Source organism: Eriocheir sinensis, chromosome 3 (assembly GCF_024679095.1).
Source record: "Eriocheir sinensis breed Jianghai 21 chromosome 3, ASM2467909v1, whole genome shotgun sequence".
Taxonomy (NCBI): Eukaryota; Metazoa; Arthropoda; class Malacostraca; order Decapoda; family Varunidae; genus Eriocheir; species Eriocheir sinensis.
In genome coordinates this window covers 17,436,358-17,459,142 of record NC_066511.1, presented here as the reverse complement: position 1 = coordinate 17,459,142, position 22,785 = coordinate 17,436,358, and the positions used below count along the sequence as shown (strand labels likewise).

The following is a 22,785-nucleotide window of genomic DNA, read 5'->3' as shown; positions in this document are numbered from 1 at the left end:
GAGCTCCTAGGAGCAGGCATCAAAGATGAGTGAATGAATGAGTGACACTTATGTAAGATGAGAATTTCATGTATGCTTTACATTGAATCATAAATCTCATACCATGAAGTTCAATCCACAGATGCCTATACTTAAATATTTTGTAAGACATCCATCACATTTCAAGGATTTACATGCTCTAATCACATATTAGGCGACCTTCCTGTATGTATAAAATCATCCTGACACAAACCAGTCTGAGCAGTACAACAGACATATGAATCTTAAGGAAAGGGAAGGGATAAATGCACTGAATATAGAGAGACTAGTTGAGGTCAGTGTAATATGTTTTCATTTGATATTTTCAGGATAAGTACATACTGTATTAAGCTATTATTTTGCATCCAATAGTGCATATTTATTGGTGCATGTTAGTCTTCATAATAATAAAAAATCAAAAGTATTTTTAATACTGTTTACAGGTTATGAAACTATTTTATATTACTGCCTTGTATTTACCATATTCTAAAGGTAAAGCCATACAAATTTTGAAGTTCCATGGGCATGAGGGGACTGTATTTCAACATTTTGGGATTCTAAGCATTTTTGCCTTTCAGTAACTTACCATTGACAATAGTAGCATTTTTGCTGTACTCTTCACTCTTCAGTAGTTTAATGTATTCAGGGAACCATACTGAGAGACCATAGAACCTGGCAACAAGGAAAAGTATTATAGTGGACACCCAAGAATCTTATCACAGAAAACTATCCCAGATATCTGCTGTACATAGCGTGAACGTTAAGGAGCGCGACTACGGGGTATTTTTCGACGAATATATTTAAAATCGGACAGTACATGTTTTTCGCTCAGCATGGCCGGGAAAGCCTAAATTGCCAGGTGGTGAGGTTTGTTTTCATAAAACTAAAACCCCTCCCCCAGACATATGCATCAACATTTGCGGTATCATTCAATGCTTGCAAATACGTAAAATTTGCATTAGAATATTTTTTTTTCTCCGTAAATTTTGTCATTTGTAATCCTCTTTTCTCCTTACGGCGAAACAAGGGAGGAAGAGAGGTGCCACCGCGCCAGTGCCAAGCAAGACAGATGGGGAGAGTGTGTCATATTTTTTTCTCCACTCAAGCCAAAACAGCATCCTTACAAATGATGTACAAGCGCAAGGAAACCAGAAAAAGAGTCATCAACATCAAGAGGGCTTATGGAGCGGCCAACACTCAGAAAACAAGCAAGAGAGTTGTGTAGAAGTGACGTATTTAGAGGTAGAAACGAGTGGGTGTGTTGGCACTCCCGCATAGGCACTCCCGCTACATGAAGTGCCACGGGACCAAATGCCTTATCATTCTCCAGTAAGTCAACAAGGTATACACAATAATATGTGAAAGTTTAATGCTAATCTAATAAATACAAATGGCAAGACAGGGATGAAATGGATAAAATCTTTAGGAGCAATATCTCGAAAAGTAGTTTTTTACACTTCAAAAAATTTCACAAAATCGGTAAAAAGTCCGACTGACTTTTGTTAAGTATCATCAAAAACTTCAACTAAAGGATTTTTTTTGTTATTGATAAAATAAATAAAAAATGTCAAAAAAAACGGGACAGTGGAGAAAATTATGTGACAAAAAATTGTAATTTTTTTTTTTTGAAGACAAAATAAAAAATCCAAAATTGTATCAATGTGAAATGTAAATAGGTAAACAAAGTTTCTATGGTATTTTTTTCAAAGCGATTGACTGAAAAATAAAGTCTGTGAAACAAAAAAGAAAAAAAACGCTTTGTTTGAGTCTCACCTAAACTTCACCCAAATTTATTTAAATTTACAGAATATCATACATTTGCACCTACAAACAACATACTAAAATTTCAAAGCTATTGGAAGTATCATATGCACAGGAGGACCCCCCTCCCCCTCCCCCCTCATAGTTGCGCTATTCTCCACTTAATAGAATAAATAGCACTTTTTTATTCAAATTCAAAAGTCTGTTCATCTAAAATCAAATATAAAAAAATTCCTTGTATGTAAATTATTCTTCATAAATGAATATTCATTAGCATAAAAAATATAGAAATTAATTGATTATTTTTTTATTTATTTATTTATTTTTTTTTTTTTTATGTTTGAAGGAAATTTATTCTGATGTCTAAGTAACATCACGCCATTTAATGCACTAAGTGGTAGTCCACCAACTGTATGATGATGATTATGATAGATTTTTATTAATGTTTTCATGAGTGCATGATCATTTAAACAAAAAGGAGATGAGTGCAACATGTAAAGGAAAGTTGAGAGAAGCCTGAAGTCATATTGGAGGAAAAGTGCATGTTGTTAGACCAGCTTCATAGGATATCTTCAGAGGAAAGTAGCATAATTTAATCAGACATCAAATGAATTTATGACTAGAAGAATCATTACTGCTCAGAAACACAAACTTGACAAGTACTAACTTACCCAAATGAGCTTGTCAGCCACACAATAAGAAGCAAGATGGTAATTTTGAAGTATGGTGGTGCAAACAGCTGAAGAAAATGCCCCATGGACTGAAAAACAGAATCTTTCATCAAAGCAGATCATGATACAGGTGACACAGTTTATAGAATTGGACATCTGCCACATTTGTTACAGTTAGTTAAAAGGGAATTCAAGATAAAAGTGTAGAGAGATGGAATTTGTAATCCGTAAGGGTCAATAGTATAAAACATATCCCATTCATACCACCAACAGGCTGTAACCAACCATAAGTACCCTCGAGACAGCCAACCAGTATTTGCATCTAGAAAGGCAATGATTTATGCCTGACTTGACTGCTCTATAGCCCTCATTTTCAGTCTTGGACCTAACTCCCCTACCCTGGCTTTCACTTCTCTCATACAACTTCTACAATAGATAGCAATGGTGACATCACACATTCCTTGTCTCACACCAACACCAAAACTTTCACACAGCGCACCATACAGTCGCCAAGGCACTTGCACCCTTGTTAAAAGACTTGAACCTTTCAAGTAAATACCCTCCCACACCATACATCTTTCCTATCAACCTTGTCATAGGCCTTTTCAAAATCCATGAGAGCAGCGAACAGTTTCCTACCCTACTCTATAATAGGTACTTTTCAACAATCATATTCAGAGCAGAATTTTTATTCACCCATGCTCTCTCTCTCTCTCTCTCTCTATCTTGATCTCAAGCGTTTGATAAAGTCATAGCATCATAAATTACTTTACAAAAAGCAAATAGGTATTTTGGTCAAATAAAAAACCAATGGATTATTTGGTTGAGCAACAGACAACAAAAGAGTAGTGATTGACGATCTAACTCCTCTCTCTCTCTCTCTCTCTCTCTCTCGGTCTCTCTCTCTCTCTCTCATTCTTTACATCAACGTGGATGTTGGAACTCCACCCGCGCATTAAATTTTGCAGACGACACAAAGATCTCTCTCTCTCTTCTCTCTCTCTCTCTCTCTCTCTTCATGATCTCTCTCTCTCTCTCAAATCTCTCTCTCTCTCTGTTCTCTCTGAGCTCCGAAAAAAATTGAAAATGTTTTTAAAAATAAATAATGGTTGTTTAAATGTAGACAGACAGATCAACATTGTTTATCGATGACACAGTTCACGAGAACAGATGGCGTAAAACTCAGATGATGTAGACAAGTAAATTCAGATTGCACCAAATTTTCTTCACAACGCTAGAAAGCGAGAATGGAATAAGCTCTCTCTCTCTCTCTCTCCAGTCTAACTCTCTTGACTCCTCTCTCTCTCTCTCTCTCTCTCTCCTTCAACTCTCTCTCTCTCTCTCTCTCTCTCTCTCTCTCTCTCTCTCTCTCTCTCTCTCTCTCTCTCTCTCTCTCTCTCTCTCTCTCTCTCTCTCTCTCTCTCTCTCTCCTTAAACCTTCTTGTTCATTGCTTACACTTTTTTAATTAATTTTCATCATCCTCTCAATTGAAATTACCCTTCCATATACCTTTCCTGGCACAATAAGTAAGCTTAATCCCTTTTGTTTGTTACAGTAATTTCTAGTTCCTTTACCTTTGCAGTTATTGGCATCTCACCCTACTTCCATCCACGATTACATATCCACAACATCCACCCCACAATAACACTTCCTCCATATTTCAGCATTTCTGCTGTTAAACAATCAATCCCATGGAACTTTCCTACATTTAACTCCTTCAGCCTTCACTCCTATCTCACCCCTCTCCACCTTCTTCTGTGGATACAAGCACCCTATAGAAAAATTGTATAGGAATATGAAAAGTAACTTGTTAAAATAATGTTTATGAGTCTTTATGCACTTTATTTTTACAACATAGTTAATAAATTTATCTCATCTGAGGTACTTTTTATAGTAGCAGTTTTATCTCTAATATGAATACATACTGAATGGGATGGCATGTATGAAATGGTAAGCATTACTGTATTACTCACATTTTCCAGGCCATGTGTGATGTCAGCACCAAAGGTCTTGGCAGTTGTCTGGGGAGAGTTACTGCGTCTCAAAGGTCGCTGTGTCCCTGATGGAAGCTCTAACTCACTTATCTGGTATTCAGCTCCAGGGTTGTGGGCGTTATTCCACTTGAAAATTTTCTGCAATGCAAATATGGATTTATTCTCTATATTAAATTTGATTTATATTTGGGAGTGGTATACAGTACAAGATACAGTTAAACAGTCAAACAACAAATAAAATTAAGTAAGAAAAGGCTAAAGAAAATTTGTAAAAGCAGCAAGGAAAATAATGTATATTTATCACTCCGAAACAAAAGATATTAATCAAAAGAAAAGATTATGCATAGAAAATAACATGTGAGCAATCCTCCAATACCACAAAGTACCAGGATGAAATAATTCATCTTCTTAGAGTCATCATACTGACCTTATATACCATCATTGCTTCGACTTCCCGGCCTTTCTCCAATAAAAATCTGGGTGATTCAGGCATGTGGTACAGGCCAATAACTGCAGCAAAGGAAGGTAAGGAGCACACCACAAGGAAAATGCGCCAAGAGCTGAAGTGAAGCTCCTCATCCAAGACCACTGTGATGCCTGAAAACAGATCAACACTAGTACATTGATACATTGTGCCATAACCTGATTTTTTAAGAGCTTTAAAAGTATCTACAGATTTAATGCATTTAACTCTCCATTTATATCCATCTTAATTAGGCCACTGAAATAACTTCTTTAAAAGTGTCCCACTTACAACTAAGCATTTCATTTTTGCATCATGAAAATTTTGAATATTCCAATTTTTGTATGCAATGTCATAGAGAAGTTTGATGATGACATTTTTTTCCAAAAGTTACCAATAATGTGAAAACCACTAACCAGTCCTTGGTATAATAATCCATGCCATGAGTGCTGTGAACACTCCGCCAATGGCCCAGAACACCAGGAGCCACGAGAGCTGCCGTCCCCGCTCTGCTTGTGTCACAAACTCACAATAGTAAGCGAACACAATAGGTATTCCGCCACCAATTCTAAGAAAGATAAGGATGAATGGATCATCATTTATCTGTTAAGAGAAATGACGAACAAGTTCCAAGGCTGGCAGTACGGTACGGTACGGAATTTTTAACCGTACTCCGTACCTGAAAAAAATACCGTACCTTAATTTCATGCCATACCCCCAGCTCTTTTTCCGTACCGTACAGTACGGTAAAAATACCGTACCGTAATTCCGTACCTTTATCGTACCATCAGGAAAATATATACATAGGTACATAAAAAAAATTTTGTGAAAAAATAATTAAGGTATGTCAATAAATTTGAAAAGACACATTTACAAAGTGACTACACATGTATCAGGCCTCCTAAATATAGTCTACCAGGTGCAAATGAGCAAGAAAGTAAAAAAAAAAAAAAAAAAAAAAAAAAAAAAAAAAAATAATAATAATAATAATAAGAAAAATTAAAATCTTAGGATGATCACTTGTTGTAAGTCTGTGGTAAGATACGGTTCAGAATTTTGCTAAATTTTCCATGCCTATATCATACCGTACTGTACATTAGGAAAAATATCATACCGTAATTCCGTATCGTACTTTATATCAAAATTTCAACCATACTGTACCATATTCCGTACCGTACCATAGCGTAGTGCCAGCCTTGCGAACAACACACATGGGCTATTTGAATATGTAATAGTTAAGTAATTCATATGGTCAAAATATACATATTTGAAAAACTTCTGTACATCTCTGTTTTTCTGGCATTAATAATCTTTCATTATCCAATCTGTAATGAACCATTCAGTCTTACCCTATTCCAGAGCAAAGTCTTGTAGTCATAAAGTTTCCATATGTAGGCATAAATGCTGTCATAATGCCAAACAGGGCATTGATGAACAAAGCTGACAGCAAGGCTCGTCTTCGGCCCACATTGTCACTCAGGCTGCCCCAGATCATGGCTCCAATCATCATGCCAATGAATGTGATTGCAGCTGGAAATGAACAAAATCCACCTTTATGAGGCTCAGCATCATATAGTTTCAGTTACTCTATCATACCAACACAAGAAAGGGTATCAACTTCATTATGGATTAATAAACACTTTCCATAAAATTCTAATGATATAAAACTCCTGAATTAATCTCCTACGAAAGCCATGCACTAGCCTGGCCAGCTAAGAGAGATACTGTACAATGTGTAACAGTTATCCCATTCACCTGTGATGCACAGCAATGTCTCTGTTGCTTAACTAATGTGTGCTTAACTAAAATGTGTAAGAATGTCCTTAACAGCAAAGAATAGGAGCAATATTCATTATTTTAACAAGTAAGATATTAACTGAGAAGTAGATTAGACTGTACAGTCATTGTTACTTGTGATAAAGTGCTATTTGCTCATTTAAAAAATTATTTAATTACCGGTAACTCCTGTACTTACCCAGCCATCCTTTCTCCGTGCCAGACATGCATAACTCCACCTCGGCTGAGGGGATGACATATGCCACCACAAAGATTTCGATTGTATCAGCAGCCAGGCCAAGCCCCACAATCAGCAGAAGCAGCCGCTGGAAGGCCCCTGTCCCAGCCTGCAGAGAAAGTTAGTATTCAGAGGTATGCTACTCTTGTGGCTTTAAATAATATTCTGCATAAATACTTTATTTTAAAGAAAAAAATAGCATTCAAAGAAACTTGATGCATTCATTGACAGTATTGTTCAATGCCTTTGCTAGGATTTTTTTAATGTGCCCATCTCACTAGGATACTACATGGTTATGAGATGGCTTGGGAAACATGACACATCTTCTAGCACTAATATCACTCCTTGATGATAATTTATTATGTATTTATATTTATCATTGCTTCAATCCTGTATACATTTGCCTGGTTCAGTAATATAAACTGCTGTGTTGCAAATTACAGTTTGGTAGGTTTGACTCATAATTTATACACATTGGAGGGCTCAAAAGTATTGAGACAAATTTGAAATTAGATTAGTGAAGCAAAAAGTAATGGAATGGAGTAGAATACAAGTAAGTAGAATCGAATGGAGAGCTTGGATTCGTGCATGTAGAAATTCAATCATACTTTACAAGAGCTCCAGCACTGCTCAATTCGATTCATATCTCGTGCATGTTTAGAAACTATACATCCTATTTTCTGTGTAAGACTTGCTGCTGATAAAACTGCTTAAATGTGGTAATTTGATTGTCCATGTACAAAAGTACATTTTTTTACAAGATTTTTTTAATGAAATATGTAGAAATCCTGGACAACTGCCAAGCTTGCCCATTCTTAAATGCAGCCCTGTTGTTGAAAACAAAATGAAAACTGGTCCTTTACCTGCTAAATGGTGGCCTCGTGGAACTGGGAGACGAGTGGGACATCACTCCACAAATAAGTCATACAACTTTCCCTTCCATTATCTAGATGAGATAAAAAATCAGTTCCTCACCTGCTGAATGGCGTCCTCATGGAACTGGGAGAGGAGTGGGGCGTCACTCTCCACATAGTCCAGCTCATCGCCTGTCTCAGTGGTGTCTCGCGGCGTTCCCGCTGGTCCGCCTGATCCGGCCCCTCCGCCACCATGGCCTGAGAGACCTTCCCGCTGCACACCTCCCTCAGACATATAGCTGCGTCCACTACTGCTGCCGTGACGCACAAGGGACGCAGACTCAAGGCCGTCCCCACCTCCGTTCATTATAGCCCTGAGGAAGTAAATAACATTGTGCATGTTGGAACGATCTGACTGACTTCAGCCAAGGTATAACTTGAGGTTGGGGATAATTTTCTTGACTCCTTGGATCCTATACTGATTGCGACTTTGCATTGGAGAGGGACGAAGGGCAAAATGGAAACTCGTAAAAATGCACACTGCTCCCAAGAAGAATATATAGAAGATGCTGAGTTATTTCATTTAGTTCCAGATCGAGGTGTCATGTTTACAAAAGCTCAGACAGTTTTCCCAGTGTTCTGAAGTTTTATTTGGTTACTCTCATAGGTGATGGCATTTGGCAGTATTATGAGAAGTCAGACTGTGATGCCATGTAATGATGGATCATAAACTTATGAACTCTCCCAAAGCAAGCCAACCTCCAGTTGTAGAGATGTGGATAAATGGCCCTTAAGTCACAGGGGTTAAGCCACAGGGTACCCTTTGGCGCGACATTGGAGTGTCTGTCTCCTGTTTTGAGGGCCTGGTTCGAATCTCAGGTGGATTTGTTGGTAGAAAAGTTTTTTCCTCCTGAATAGATCAAAATCTTATGAAATTCAAGAAATGGAAATATTTTCCACAATACTGGTGGCTAGCAGTGGTTCCATTCCATTTCCCCATGTAGGGGCAGAAAACTGGTTAGCCTGCATCTCTTTGAAGGGGTTCCGGTCTCACTACCATGGAAAAAGTAGTAATTTGAAGAGGGACGAGAAAAAACGAGGGACAGAGAAATTGAGCTAAATGGGAAAAGGGAAGCCGTGTACCGATCTGAGATGTCAATAAAGACTCCAAAAGACCTTAAGCCACAGGAGTTCACTGGCTTTACACTAGAGCATCCGCCTCCTGTCTTTGGGTCCTAGGTTTGAATTCAGGAAGAATGTTGGATAAGAATATTGATAAACTTTAACAGATCACTTTCTCATGTGCTTTGAGGAGTGGAAATACCCTCCATGATTGCATTGCCAAATGATGCGTGTAACAACAATGATAAATTGTAAGGTGAGAGCAGGAGAAGTGGTCACAGATGACAAAAAAATTAGGTATATATATAAATAATATCAGTAGGCATTTTTTACCAGATATTCATATCAGCATGCACCATTTCGCAATCTTTCCCATGGTGTTACCCTGTGTGTGTGTGTGTGTGTGTGTGCGTGTGTGTGTGTATTTACCTAGTTGTATTTACCTAGTTGTAATTTTACAGGGCCTGAGCTATGCTCGTGTGGTCCCGTCTCCATATCTGTACTTGTCCAGTTTTTCCATACATGTAGTTGTGCACACTCTTTGCTGATACTACATCCTCACTTAGTCTATTCCAAACCTCTATGTTTCTTAGTGGGAAGCTATATTTTTTTATGTCTCTCAAGCATCTTCCTTTTCTCAATTTTTTACTGTGTCCTCGTGTGTTGTTGGTGTTTCTTACTTCTCTTTGGAGCAACTCCTCGTTATCTACTTTTTCCATTTTATTCAACAATTTATAAATTAGTATTAGGTCTTCCCTTCCTCTTCTTTGTTCCAATGTTGGCAGGTTCATTTCCTTTAACCTTTCTTCATATGACAATCCCTCCAGTTCTGGAACCATCTTTGTTGCCATCCTTTGTATTCTTTCTATTTTTTTCACGTGTTTCTTCTTATGGGGAGACCACACAGTTTCTGCATATTCCATCTTTGGTCTAATCATAGTGATAATCACCTTTTTCATCATATCTTTATCCATGTAGTGGAATGCTATTCCTATATTTCTTACCATTCTATACGTATCTCCGAATATCCTATATACATGACTCTCCGACTGTTGATTATCTTGTATTATCACTCCCAGATCTCTCTCTTCTTGAACTTTTAATATTTCTCCATCTCCCATTCTACTGTATATGTCCATTTTGGTCTCCTTTCACTCTTTCCCATTTCCATTACATGACATTTCTTCACATTAAACTCCATCTCCCATTTCTTACTCCAATCCCAAATGTTATTTAGGTCCTCTTGCAGAATTTCACAGTCTTTACTATTTCTTATGTGTCTCAGCAATTTTGCATCATCTGCAAACAAGCTCATATAGTAACAATTTACTTTCTCCAGCATATCATTTATATACATTAGGAAAAGTATTGGTGCCAGTACCGATCCTTGAGGCACCCCACTATCTACATTTCTCCATTCCGATTTCATGTCCTTTACCACAGTTCTCATTTCTCTTCCCTTTAAGTAATTTTCCATCCAGTTTTTCTTTTACCCTTTTAATCCTCCTCTATTTTCCATCTTCCATAATAGTCTTGTATGTGGAACTTTGTCAAAAGCCTTCTTCAAGTCCAAATACACACAGTCTACTCATCCATCCCTCTCCTGTGTTATGTCCGTCACTCTCGAGTAAAAGCTCAACAAGTTTGTTACACATGAATGCCCTTGTCTAAAGCCATACTGTTTTTCTGGAATTATATTGTGTTCTAGAAATTTTGTCCATTGTTTCTTTATCACTTTACACATATTTTTCAAACTATACTGGTCAATGATACTGGTCTATAGTTTAGAGGTTCTTCCTTTTTCCCACTTTTATATATAGGGACCACCTCAGCCCTTCGGCATTCCTTAGGTACTTTACCAGTTGATATTGAGCACTTTATGATATCATATACCGGTCCGACCAGCTGATTTCTGCATTCTTTCAAAATAAAACTGACACTCCATCCGGTCCTATTGCTTTCCTCTCTTCCAGCTCCTCCATTATTTTATCATCACTTCTTTAGTTACTATTACTTCCTCCATTTGAACATTTATCTTATCATCTTGTGCTTCATTAAATTGTAATTCTTTTGTAAAAACTTGTTGAAACCTCTTGTTTAGTAACTCAGTCATGTCTTTAGGATCTTCAGTTATCTTATTTCCATCTTTCAGTCTTTCTACTTTTTCCTTTGGTTTGATTTTTCCATTTATAAACCTATAAAACAATTTAGGTTCCTTCTTACACTTTTCAACAATATCCTTTTTGTAACCTTTCTCTTCTTTCCTCCTTATTTTCACATATTCATTTCTTAAAGTCTTCTTTATTCCTTTGGCTTTTATTTCTTCTCAATCTTTTTTTTCTTTGCACCTGCACATCTTGCATTAAACCAATCTTGCTTTCCTCTTTCTATTGGTTTATATAATGGGACATATTTTTTGACTACTGTCTCATATGCCTCTATGAAAATATACTTTTCCTGCACCTCGTTTGCTCTTTTTAATTTTTTCCAGTCCCGTTTTTCATAATATTTCTTGAGATTTTCTATGTCCACTTTCCTGTAGTTTCTCCTTTTTCCTTTGTATGATTCGTCTTCCTCAGTGACATCCTCATCAGTTTCCAACTCTATTATTACATGATCACTTTTTCCCATGGGACACACATATCTTAGTTCATTTAACAGGTGCACTCCCTTCATCCCATCTACTTTGGTATACATCACACTTTAACCCTTGGTTGTTCCAATTTTGTCTAGTTTCTGATCAATTACGGCTTTTCCCTTATGTACCATTTCTTTACCCTGTCCCCCAAAACTCCATTTTTTTTTCTTCCTCTTCTATTCTTGCATTATTTTTCTCCTTTACCTCTGCCTGCATTTCTTTCCATTTTTTCCTTTCTTCTTCATTTATATTTTTCCTTTTATATATTTCCTTACATTCATCTATTTCTTTTAGTTTAGTTGTTCTATTAAAAATTTACTGGAATTTTAATCTTAATTTCATTGGCCTCGTTTTACCTTCTACATAAGGACCCAGCCTAACGATCTCATTCACCTTTTCCTCAAGGTTATGTAATTCTCCATCATTTAGGTTCTTCAGTAGGTCCTTCACTGATTTTAGTTCTTCCTTTTCCCTTCTTGGTTTAAATGTTATATTCTTCTCTTTCATTCCAAATATTATTACACTCTTTTTCTTGTCAGCCACATCCCTTACTAAATCTTCATTGTTTTTCAAAACCTTGACCACCTCTTTTTCTACATTTTCATTTATTTATTTCAGTTGCTTTTCAATTACTTCCTTAAAGTTTACATTGGCTTTTTCATGTTCTACTTTCCAGGTCTTCATTTCACCCAACATTTCCTCTCTCACTCGCTGTTCTTCTTTGTCCACTATTGCTTTCAGGTCTTTATTTTCCTTCCTTGCGACTCTTAGGCCTTCCTTCATCGTTTTTTTCATATTTCGCCATTTTCTCTCTCAACTCTTCCTTTCTTTGAACAAGTTTTTTTTTTCCCTCTCCTCTAAACTGCATACTCTTGACCGTAGATCACTTTCCAGTTTCTTGCCTTGTATGTCCTCCTCCTCTAAGTACTTTACTTTTCCAGTCCTCTTATTTAATTTCTTCTCCATCAGCAACACTTTTTTGTACAAAGCCTACTCTTTACTACCAAATCCAGAAATACTAGCATTCGTCTTTACTTTCATCACTGACCCCCATAGCTGTTCCTCGTATGTGTGTGTGTGTGTGTGTGTGTGTGTGTGTGTGTGAGAGAGAGAGAGAGAGAGAGAGAGAGAGAGAGAGAGAGAGAGAGAGAGAGAGAGAGGTGGTTTTCCAGTTGCAGAATCAAGTGACATCGCTAGAAAGATATTGAATCTAATTGACGATTACGTCATCTAACTGAATCGAAGCCTATAATAGCCCTTATTAACACCAACTCTGGTTATACGGGCATGTGACACGCTACCCATAAGTTGACCCTACGCACTGAATGGTTACTCTTACAATCTTGAGTGGAGGAGGTCTCCGGAGACAGGTCAGGTTATTCAGGTGTCAGGTGAGGACACTCAAGTACCAACACAACATCACATGACATGAGGTCTCGGGAGACAGGTCAGACCGGTAGATCGCACACTAAAGTATAGCCCACACTTGGCGCCTACTGGGGTAGACTACAAATACTGCTGTAGACCGCATACTAAAGTAGCACCGACGACACGCTCCCCATCATTTGCCCCTATTGATTGACTAACTGATAGACTTCACACGAAAAGGCTCCAATAGCTCCTGCTGGTGGAAACGTGTGCTGCTGTGTCTGTGTGTGCTGTGTCAAGTTGTCACATGTGATATTCGAACTGGGAATCGCATGACTTGGGGTGAAGCTGTAACTCTTCGAATGAAGCTTGCGGACCCCCGACGTCGCTGGATCACTTGCTTCTTGCCTTCCCTCGATCTACCTCCCGGGTCACATTTTTGATGTTATAGTTTTGATATGTTCTTTTTAGTCAGGATGGACACACACACACACACACACACACACACACACACACACACATTCTCAAAAAAAAAAGAGAGGGACGTATCATGTAGCAATGCGTCTTATTTTTCTTGGTCGCTATACTGTTTTGTATGGTAATTGTAACCACAGACTTTCAGCTTTAATTTCAGTCCGGCGTCACACTGAATTAAATCTGGCTTGCTCGCGAGCTTTTGCTCCCGCATTTAGCTCGCCACTTGGGACAGGGAGCAGCTCGGTGAGCCGCGAGCAGGTAGTCAAATGAGCTCTTTGGTGCACCGATATGTGAATAATATATATTGCATATAGTGTACTGGATCCGTATACCCATGATATTAGAGATCGAACTTATTCATAAACTCATTTTATGTTTGATAGTGTTTGTAATATTTTATAATATTGTGAAAAGTAGTGTTGGATTTTATTTTGATTTCTGGATCCCTATAACCAAGACCAAGACCGCCCAGCTGAAATAAACACTCGCCATGACCACCTTCGCTCCTATAAAAAAAAAGTATATTCATTTGGGCAAGGCCACTCACGGTAGCTTAGTCCCAGCGACTCCACTTCCACCTTATGGCTGGGTAGCTCCGAGTTGGATGATGTAACCTACTTGTCATGTTAAGTAATCAACATAAAATACATATCCAACATAAACTGGTAATTTATTAAGTTGAAGGAAGTGTCGGTCGAGTTAAAGGAGTCAATCGTGTTACACTGGACCACTGAAGGTGGGAGCTTATTCTATTCTCGCACTACAATGTTGGTGAAGAAAAATTTGGTGCAGTCTGAATTTACTTGTCTACATTTAAGTTTTGTGCCATTATTCCTCGTACGCAAAGTGTCATCAATCATAAACAATTTTGATTTGTCCACATTCGTAAATGCATTAAGTATTTTAAAACATTCGATCAGTTTTCCTCGGAGGCGACGTTTCTCAAGAGAGAACATGTTAAGGGTGGAAAGCCTCTCGTCGTAGGGTTTGTTGCGTAAGAAAGGGATCATTTTTGCTGCCCGACGTTGAACACCTTCTAATTTAGCAATGTCCTGCATGGTGGGGAGACCAAAACTGTACCGCATATTCCAAGTGGGGTCTGACTAAACTATTGTAGAGCGGAAGTATTACTTCTTTATTTTTTAATAAAAAAAGCTTCTTTTAATGAAGCCCAACAGAGAGAGAGAGAGAGAGAGAGAGAGAGAGAGAGAGAGAGAGAGAGAGAGAGAGAGAGAGAGAGATTTTTTTTTTAGGCAAGTATCAAGTCAGGACATGGACCGTCGGTTCTCGAGGACCTGTTTCTCACCTTTCCATATTACGTAAGTGATGAAATCGTGACATTATAAGGCATTATTTGCAAATGACAGCAGTGGCTGAGCATATTTTTATTCACCTATGGTACAGCATGGTGATTCTGCGTAACAGTAACTGCGAAGGAAAGGTGCTGCAGGTTTTGCTAGAGACGTACAAGGTAAAACAGAAAAAAAAGGGGTTCAAAGTTATAAACATCGTCTCTATAATTCAATTCAATATTACATCACTTGGAGCTTAACGGTGGTGTATTTAGTTTATAACTGCGCACCGTAGTATTTTTATCTTTATATTTTGGTGAGTACTCATTTGTTTGCTCTGCTTCTGGCCATCACAGTCAGTTTCTAAATTTACCCATCCCAGTAAGGAGTCAAAACAAGATTTGCCTCATTAATTATACAGCAAGTCTACTTTTTTTCACCATTACCGGGATCAAGACAAGTTTTTCTCTCCCTCTCTCCCTTGAATGTCTGGCAACAATTCAGTCGAGGGACACACCCCTGTTTGCGACCAATCAAAGACCGCCGTTCCCAGTGAGGCCAATACGTAGAAGACGAGCGTCGTGCGCGCAGGAAGAGTCTGCATGAGGAGACGACCAAGTGCAAACGAACCTAAGCGTACGGGGACTGACTTCGCTCATTTCCTTGTCCAGCTGCATACCGCCCAGCCAGCTTGATGTGCGTGGAGGGCAACATCCTATCGCTCCGCTCCAGGACGCTTTACAATCGCTCGGGGAGGAAATGGTGAGTACCTACTTAAAATGCTATTCGTCCTTTTTCTATACAACATAATGCAGCGATGCTGTTGTTTGGTTTGTAACTTTGAAACGTGTTAAGTTAGTGACTGATTTTTTTTCTATGCACATAACTATTATTATTTTTTATTAGGGCAAAAAATACACACCATGAGGCGAAAAATGTAATGACCAGCTGGTTGGGGGTAAAATAATCTCTCTCTCTCTCTCTCTCTCTCTCTCTCTCTCTCTCTCTCTCTCTCTCTCTCTCTCTCAATGCATTATCGGTAATTATTTTTCCACCAAGTCTTAAAAACGTATCAAAACTTTTAAGATCATTAACCATCAACCAGTATTTCAATCACAAAGCACACATTCATCATAATATAAATGCATAATGCAACATGCAGGAACAAAACTATACTTACACAGCTACTTGCGTGAAAAACAAAAACAAAATCTACGGGTGCATTTTGTTGTGTTCTACTTTCGTCTTAAAACCGGGTCCAAAAGGAGTGAGTGAGGAGTGTTTGGCTTGAGGTGAGGACTGAGAGTGGTGGTGAGGGTGATCCATGCAGAGGTAAAGCTTCTTACCTGTAAATTGCGGGGGTGCACGAGGAGGAAGGGGTCGGGAGGCAGGGGACTAGGGGTAACGTTACAAGCTCTCAATTACTAAACAGGCGAACTTGTTTGTCTGCACTTATTTGTCACACTTCAGCTGCAGCCGGAAAAGGCCTCTGTAACAGAACACATTCTTATAAGGCATTAATTCGAGTGGACTGCATGCTCACCAAGGGTTGGCCAAACAGATAAATAAGCATATTATGAAATAATTAATTAATGACAACCGTTAGAGTTAGAGAATCGATAGGTTAATTTATTGTTTTCACATAATTATTTGTACGCGAAAATAAAACAGCTTTTTAAGAGCCTTCGACGAATAAATACAAATGTGGAAGAGTTTGGGAAGAAGCCAAACCGTTAGTGTATATTAAGTAGATTCGGCTCTTTCAAATATGTGAAAGCACACACACACACACACACACACTAGTGCAGTGGTTAGAGCGCTCATCTCACAATCAAGAGGTTCCGGGTTCGATTCCCGGGCGGAGTGGAAATGGATGGGCAGTCTCCTTCAGTCCGTGCCCCCCCTGTCCACCCAGCTGTTAATGGGTACCGGTGCCAGGCGGGGGTCGTGTCGGTTGTGTCCCGCCTCCCGGGTGTGGGGTAAATGTGAGGTTTCCGCCATACTCATACTTTTGAACTCCAAGCTCATTCGGGGAGGGCACTGACTGGTGATTGTGAGTCTAGCTCGTGGTCAGCCCATGAGGAATTACAGACACACCGCTTTCGCTGCCGTGATCGAATGCCAACATTAGGTTGATGTTCGTACCTTGTTCAGGTTGAAAGTTTTTAGCTGACAGAAAGCGGTTCCTGTCACTCCTTGAGCAAGGTGTGTGTGTGTGTGTGTGTGTGTGTGTGTGATCCCAGCCGTACCCCTTAATCGGCCCAGTGAGCTCAAGAGAGCTTCTGGGAGACCACAGGTCAAGCACGTGGTTAGACTGTGGGTGAATGCTATACACACACACACACACACACACACACACACACACACACACACACACACACACACACACACACACCACAACTTTCTGGACAAAACATTTTCAACTTGACAGTGCAGATAGTCTGCTACCCTCGACAGACCGTTATAATTTGCGCTGTCACACCAAATATGGACGCTGGCCTGTCAAGAGAGGCTCCTTCCTCTGTTTATCATCACCGACCGGCTTGACGCTGATAGATATATAGATAGAGAAATGGGTGCATATAGATAGACGAAACAGAGACAGATAGACAGGCAAAGATATATAAATATGCAGATAGAGGTAGACGGGCAAAAAACCCAGCTTTAGGAGAAAGTCTTCCATGAAGCAGGCCGCTACATACTAGACGCTAAGGACAATAAACATGCACGGGCGCCATGCAAAGGTTTCTAATGGGCCCAGATCACTAAGGACGTTTGGTGCAGGTAGAGAGGACATAGACTAAGGGTAAATATTCACATTCTACAGCCGACGAGTGATTCTTTATAGAGTGAAAGGTCAAGGTATCGGAAAAAAGGCATTATGAAGATTTGGGCACAGGGAAGGTACGTAAGTTACCATATAAGGGAGATTGTGCTCCCCCTTCACATCCAAGAAAAAAAAAAAGAATATAGAAAGAGCCTCAAATCCCACCCAATGAAAAAGAAAGTTTAGTTAAAGAGAAAAGCATCTACACAATTATCATCCCTTCCTGACTATCTAAAAGCCTATTGGTGACACCGAGTTTTAAAAGATATAATTCCTTCCGGCGTCTTGCATGGGTGTTTTATGGGATTATGTCAGCAACACAGATAACATATTTGTCACGTGTAAAGAGGTCTATTTCGGCTTCTCTGTAGTGAACACTGCACGTTGGTAATCTTTAGAGTTCTGTTCATCAAAAATTTCTCACAGCGTCTGTGTTACCATAAACATGACCCATTTGTAGTCCTCTTGACAGTGTTTCCCGCCACCTGCTACTTGTTGATGTATTGTGATGGTAAACACTACAGCATTACGTGTTCTGTTTGTGATGAAATAGCAACCCAGGGACAATAGTCGTTCACAGCCCAGGTATGTAGGGCAACTGTTACTACTCTGAAGAATTCTGATGTACACTCATAGGTGTAGCTACAGAAACAGCTGCATGATAGCTTGGCCCGGTTCACTAAACTTAATGGATCTATAAAAGTGTTTTAATCAGCATATGCCACACATGTTAGTTCTCACGCTACTCACTCCATCAGACTTGGTTACAAACAAATGCGTTCCCACTGTCTGATCACGTGCTGGACTCTTGATCGCCAGCCAGTACCCTCCCGGAAGAAACTTTCTTGAGCTCATTGGACCAATCTGTGGGTGTCGTTGGGGCCTCACACACCACACGCACATGCTCCTTGATTGAGGGAGGGACTGGAACCTCTTGTCAGCAAAAAACTTTATCGGTCTGACCAAGGTGCGAACCTCAGTCTGCCAGGTGACATTAGAGCGCGTTGTTCACTTGATCATGAAGCTGTGTGTGTGTGTGTGTGTGTGTGTGTGTGTGTGTGTGTGTGTGTGTGTGTGTGTGTGTGTGTTTTCCCCAATCATTTCTACACTGATCCGATAAAGAACACGCGAAATGAAAGGAAATTTAATTCATGAAGAATAAAAAGCGCAAACTTACACAACACTTCAAGAATGTGCTTGGACGCTAAATGCAGAAGGTTACCAATGCGTGATGTAAATAAATAAAGCTCAAATTATCAACACTTCGAGGACCAAGTATGCAAAAAAGAGAAGAAAACTATTTATGGCGGTACTATATATGGCAGTGCAAGTTGTTCTTTATCTTCAAGTGACATTAACAAATACCACAGCAGCGATATTCCCTTTTCCTGCATTGACATTCCGATTTCCTGTATATACGTGCTCCACATCGTTCGTGCTGATTCTGCGATACGGCATCAAAACACGCAGCAGGAATTTCTTTGAGGTATACGCACATTATTCTCTCTCTCTCTCTCTCTCTCTCTCTCTCTCTCTCTCTCTCTCTCTCTCTCTCTCTCTCTCTCACAGAAAAAAAAAACAAAAAACGCTCGCTACGCAACGTTCCCGGAAAAGACAGAAGACCGTATGATGCCAAAACACAATGATCAAAATAGGAGTCGTAGATGTCTCTTGGTACTTTCCCCTGTCTGCCTTTGAGACTTTGTATTTATTTTGTATATATATATATATATATATAGATATATATATATATATATATATATATATATATATATATATATATATATATATAATATTTTTTTTTGGGGGGGTGTTGGTTATGTTCTTTCACTAATATTAATCTGAATTTATCTTTTTTTTTATGGAGGGGATTGGGCCAATAGTAAAAATCAATCAATCCATCTCATCGGTTGTCTGTTGTCGGTTGTCTTTCTGTTCCTTTTTCTTTTACCTATCCCCGAAACTTTTAGAGAGAGAGAGAGAGAGAGAGAGAGAGAGAGAGAGAGAGAGAGAGAGAGAGAGAGAGAGAGAGAGAGAGAGAGAGATTATTGGACACCTCCGTTAATTATATTCAAATAAAGGGGAAAGCTAGCACTCACTGGCGGTGATTTCAAACGAGTATTGTCTTTGCCAGTCTGTTTTCACCCCTTTCATTGGTAATCATATAAAAAAAAAAAACTGTTTTGGAAAATTGAACTGATGTTTAAAGATAGTCAAGATAGAGATTGGTTACCGATTTTTTTTTATGGATGAGTTTCCTTATTTATCTGAACTTAACTTTTCGGGGATTTGTTGAAAACTAGCCGAGAGGATGCGTACGGATTGGAGAACACCGACCACAGCAACCTCAGCCTCGATACAACCAATGTCTTATGGTTTTAACACATAAATCCATTAAAAATTGAAGCTTGAATATCCTGCTTAGAGTGTTGCCCTTTTATGGATCTCAATTTTAATAATAATAATAATAATAATAATTATTATTATTATTATTATTATTATTATTATTATTATTATTATTATTATTATTATTATTATTATTATTATTATTATTATTATTATTATTATTATTATTATTATTATGATTATAATTGCTGGCGCTGTAAATATTGAGGACTTCTTGTACGTACTTTCTTTGCAATCTTCAGCGAGTGACTCTAGTAGTATTGTTAAGAAACTCATAATAATTCACATGTAGGCAAAACACCCGGCGTTTAAATTGCGAATGCGTCGCAAGGAAATGGATCTCAAAAAGAAATATGTTTATATGTAGATTGGGTGTGATTTTATAAGCAATAAAATTTCTCAGCTTGTCGATGCAGGAGCCGGGCCTTATTTTTTTTTTTATTTATTTATTTTTTTTTTTTTGTGCGTGTGTGTGTGTGTGTGTGTGTGTGTGTGTGTGTGTGTGTGTGTGTTTGTCCCATTTCCCTTTTCAAGGTAGCCATGGATGTGAGGAGATCCTGCATAATATATACCGATCACCCCATAGATGCATAGAATATTGAAAAAAATAGTAAATAAGAGATACTGCGCTATATACTGAGCCTATACCAATAGTGAAATCTTCAAGACTGAGGCTTAATTTCGTTCAGTTTATATATATATATATATATATATATATATATATATATATATATATATATATATATATATATATATATATATATATATATATATATATATATATATATATATATCCATACCATTGTTGTCGTTTTTTTTTTTTTAATATGCATTAGCCTCAACATTTGCACTGTGTGAGGGGAAGGGAAACATGTCGTTTGCTGGACTATATTCAAATTCCTAAAACAATAATAAACGATTTAACATTGCCACCTTCTTTCCATCAGTATATCGACTTCCTCAGTTCTAATAACATATGGTATCTTATGTTTTACTTAATCTGGTTTCATCTTCATCGCCTGTATTGTGTGTGGGGAAGGGAGGTCTTTCGTGTGCGCGTGTGACAAAATTTTAGTTTATTTTGACAACCGTTCCCAGCGATATATTTGTTTTCCTTCATTGAATCGACACAGCGGTGGTGGGGTGTTTACTTTTATTCAACGACTTGAACCAAGAAGCCGGGGAGTCCCTTGAGTTTTAAAGCAGAACAACCCTTAAATAGTGCACATAGAAACATGGGAAAGCTTAAGTTTTCTTCTTTCATCAGCACGACGGGGTTGTCCGCTTCCGTTTAACGATCTTAGTCAAGGCATCGGCCGGAGTTCCTTGAGTTTAAAGCAGAACAGCGCTCGAGTAATGGAAATGGAAACTTGGGAGAAACGAGAGGTGTAGAATTCATTTAGGCGGCATTGTGAATAACTCGTGTTCACTTCTAATCCGCGATCTAATTAGGTCAAGAAGATATTAAATTTTGGCCGTTTATTGAGTTTGAAACAGAACATCAAAACTAATGGAAAGAGAACCGTGAAAAAAACTTTAAAATCTGTTTGGACGGTGTTACGGAAAAAAAAAAAAAACTTGGATTTGAAATGTCGATATGGGATGTGCGAGTAATGAATGATGTGTGGATCGTAAAGCCCGCGTCAACCACCCACCTGAGTCTGCACGGAGTTTCCACACACTACCAACTGGATAACAACAGGTTCGTGACGCGACGGTGCCGAAACATGACACTTGCAATGGAACGAGACGAGAATAAGAAAACAACAGTACTTCAATTTGCTTTATAACTTCATAAGACCTGTGCTGTAAGATACATTGTGTCTTAAAGAGATGAAGTATAATCACTATTCGCAAACTCTTCACGTTGTGGATGTATAGTAATAAAATTTATTGATTACGGTGAAAAAAATATCGGTGTGTGTGTGTGTGTGTCTAGGCTCTTTGGTAAACAGGTGATGCTTTATAGTCAGTTAGCCCTGCATCATCAACAGGTCACTCACTGCCAACGATAGCCAAACCGGTCACCGCCTCAAACCACCCTTCCATGCAGGCTCACGGTGTCACGTTTATCTCGATGGTGATTTCGCTCGGATGCAAACGACCCATGTCCAAGTGATCAAGAACACCGTAAGGTTGCAAGTCCACACTCAGTCTTTTCATTCGTTCCCATAAGCTTAATCAGTTCATGCAGGATTAATGTCACGTGTATCCTGTCCCCTGGGCGTTCTCACTAGTACAGGACATTTTATAGAGCACATGGAGAGCTTATCAAGGATACTCTAAGGCTACAACACATCACGATTTCTTACATAGGCCTGTCACTTCCTCGTAACTGCAGGTCTTAGATGCCAGAAAGAGATTTACTGTCACAAACACATTGAGGACCAAAATAGTGTGTTGGCCTTCACTCGACCCAACATGCTTTAAGAAGCTAGAAGGAGTCACACGCATGGCTTCCATTTCCATAATGGGGACTAAAGGAGAGGCAAACTAGAGTTGTCAAACTATCTTGAGGCACAACACGAACAGAAGAAACACTCCTAAGAGAGAGAGAGAGAGAGAGAGAGAGAGAGAGAGAGAGAGAGAGAGAGAGAGAGAGAGAGAGAGAAAATTGTCACTAGTTTGCTGAACAAACTCCGCTGCCATCACTACTGGCACCCCCTAAACGGATGGCAAGAATTAAAATATATTACTCAGTCTTGATTAACAGTCAGTAAACCCACTTGATTAAAAATCTTACATTTCGATAAATTCTAAATAAAATATAACGCGATTAATGCGTCAAATATGCAATTTCTTTTTTGCCCTTTTCCCTGTATGTCTTCGCTGCCTTGTCCCCATAAATCACGTGAAAACAGAGGCTGTGGCTGTCGTCC

The 22,785-nt window shown here is 38.7% G+C and overlaps 2 protein-coding genes across 5 annotated transcripts in view; one reads left to right on the top strand and one right to left on the bottom strand.

The window, feature by feature from the left end:
* LOC127005838 (synaptic vesicle glycoprotein 2C-like) overlaps positions 1–22,785 on the bottom strand; it is a 38,977-nt gene that overhangs the window by 15,538 nt on the left and 654 nt on the right. For 2 of the 3 annotated variants that reach the window (XM_050875037.1, XM_050875029.1), the window contains exons 2-9: positions 7,898–8,150; positions 6,884–7,031; positions 6,258–6,438; positions 5,325–5,476; positions 4,873–5,042; positions 4,425–4,583; positions 2,451–2,539; positions 605–690 (exon numbers count right to left, since the gene is read on the bottom strand). In XM_050875037.1, the coding sequence (XP_050730994.1) occupies positions 605–690; positions 2,451–2,539; positions 4,425–4,583; positions 4,873–5,042; positions 5,325–5,476; positions 6,258–6,438; positions 6,884–7,031; positions 7,898–8,143 (1,231 nt within the window). In that variant the 5' untranslated portion in view covers positions 8,144–8,150. Of the gene's footprint in view, positions 1–604; positions 691–2,450; positions 2,540–4,424; positions 4,584–4,872; positions 5,043–5,324; positions 5,477–6,257; positions 6,439–6,883; positions 7,032–7,897; positions 8,151–16,019; positions 16,163–22,785 lie in introns of all 3 variants that reach the window. The other variant, XM_050875048.1, reaches the window with a different exon arrangement.
* The window catches only part of LOC127005846 (CTD small phosphatase-like protein 2-B), a 44,678-nt gene continuing 37,163 nt past the window's right edge, over positions 15,271–22,785 (top strand). The window contains exon 1 of one of the 2 annotated variants that reach the window (XM_050875074.1): positions 15,271–15,435. In XM_050875074.1, the coding sequence (XP_050731031.1) occupies positions 15,368–15,435 (68 nt within the window). In that variant the 5' untranslated portion in view covers positions 15,271–15,367. The remainder of the gene's footprint in view (positions 15,436–22,785) is intronic. The other variant, XM_050875064.1, reaches the window with a different exon arrangement.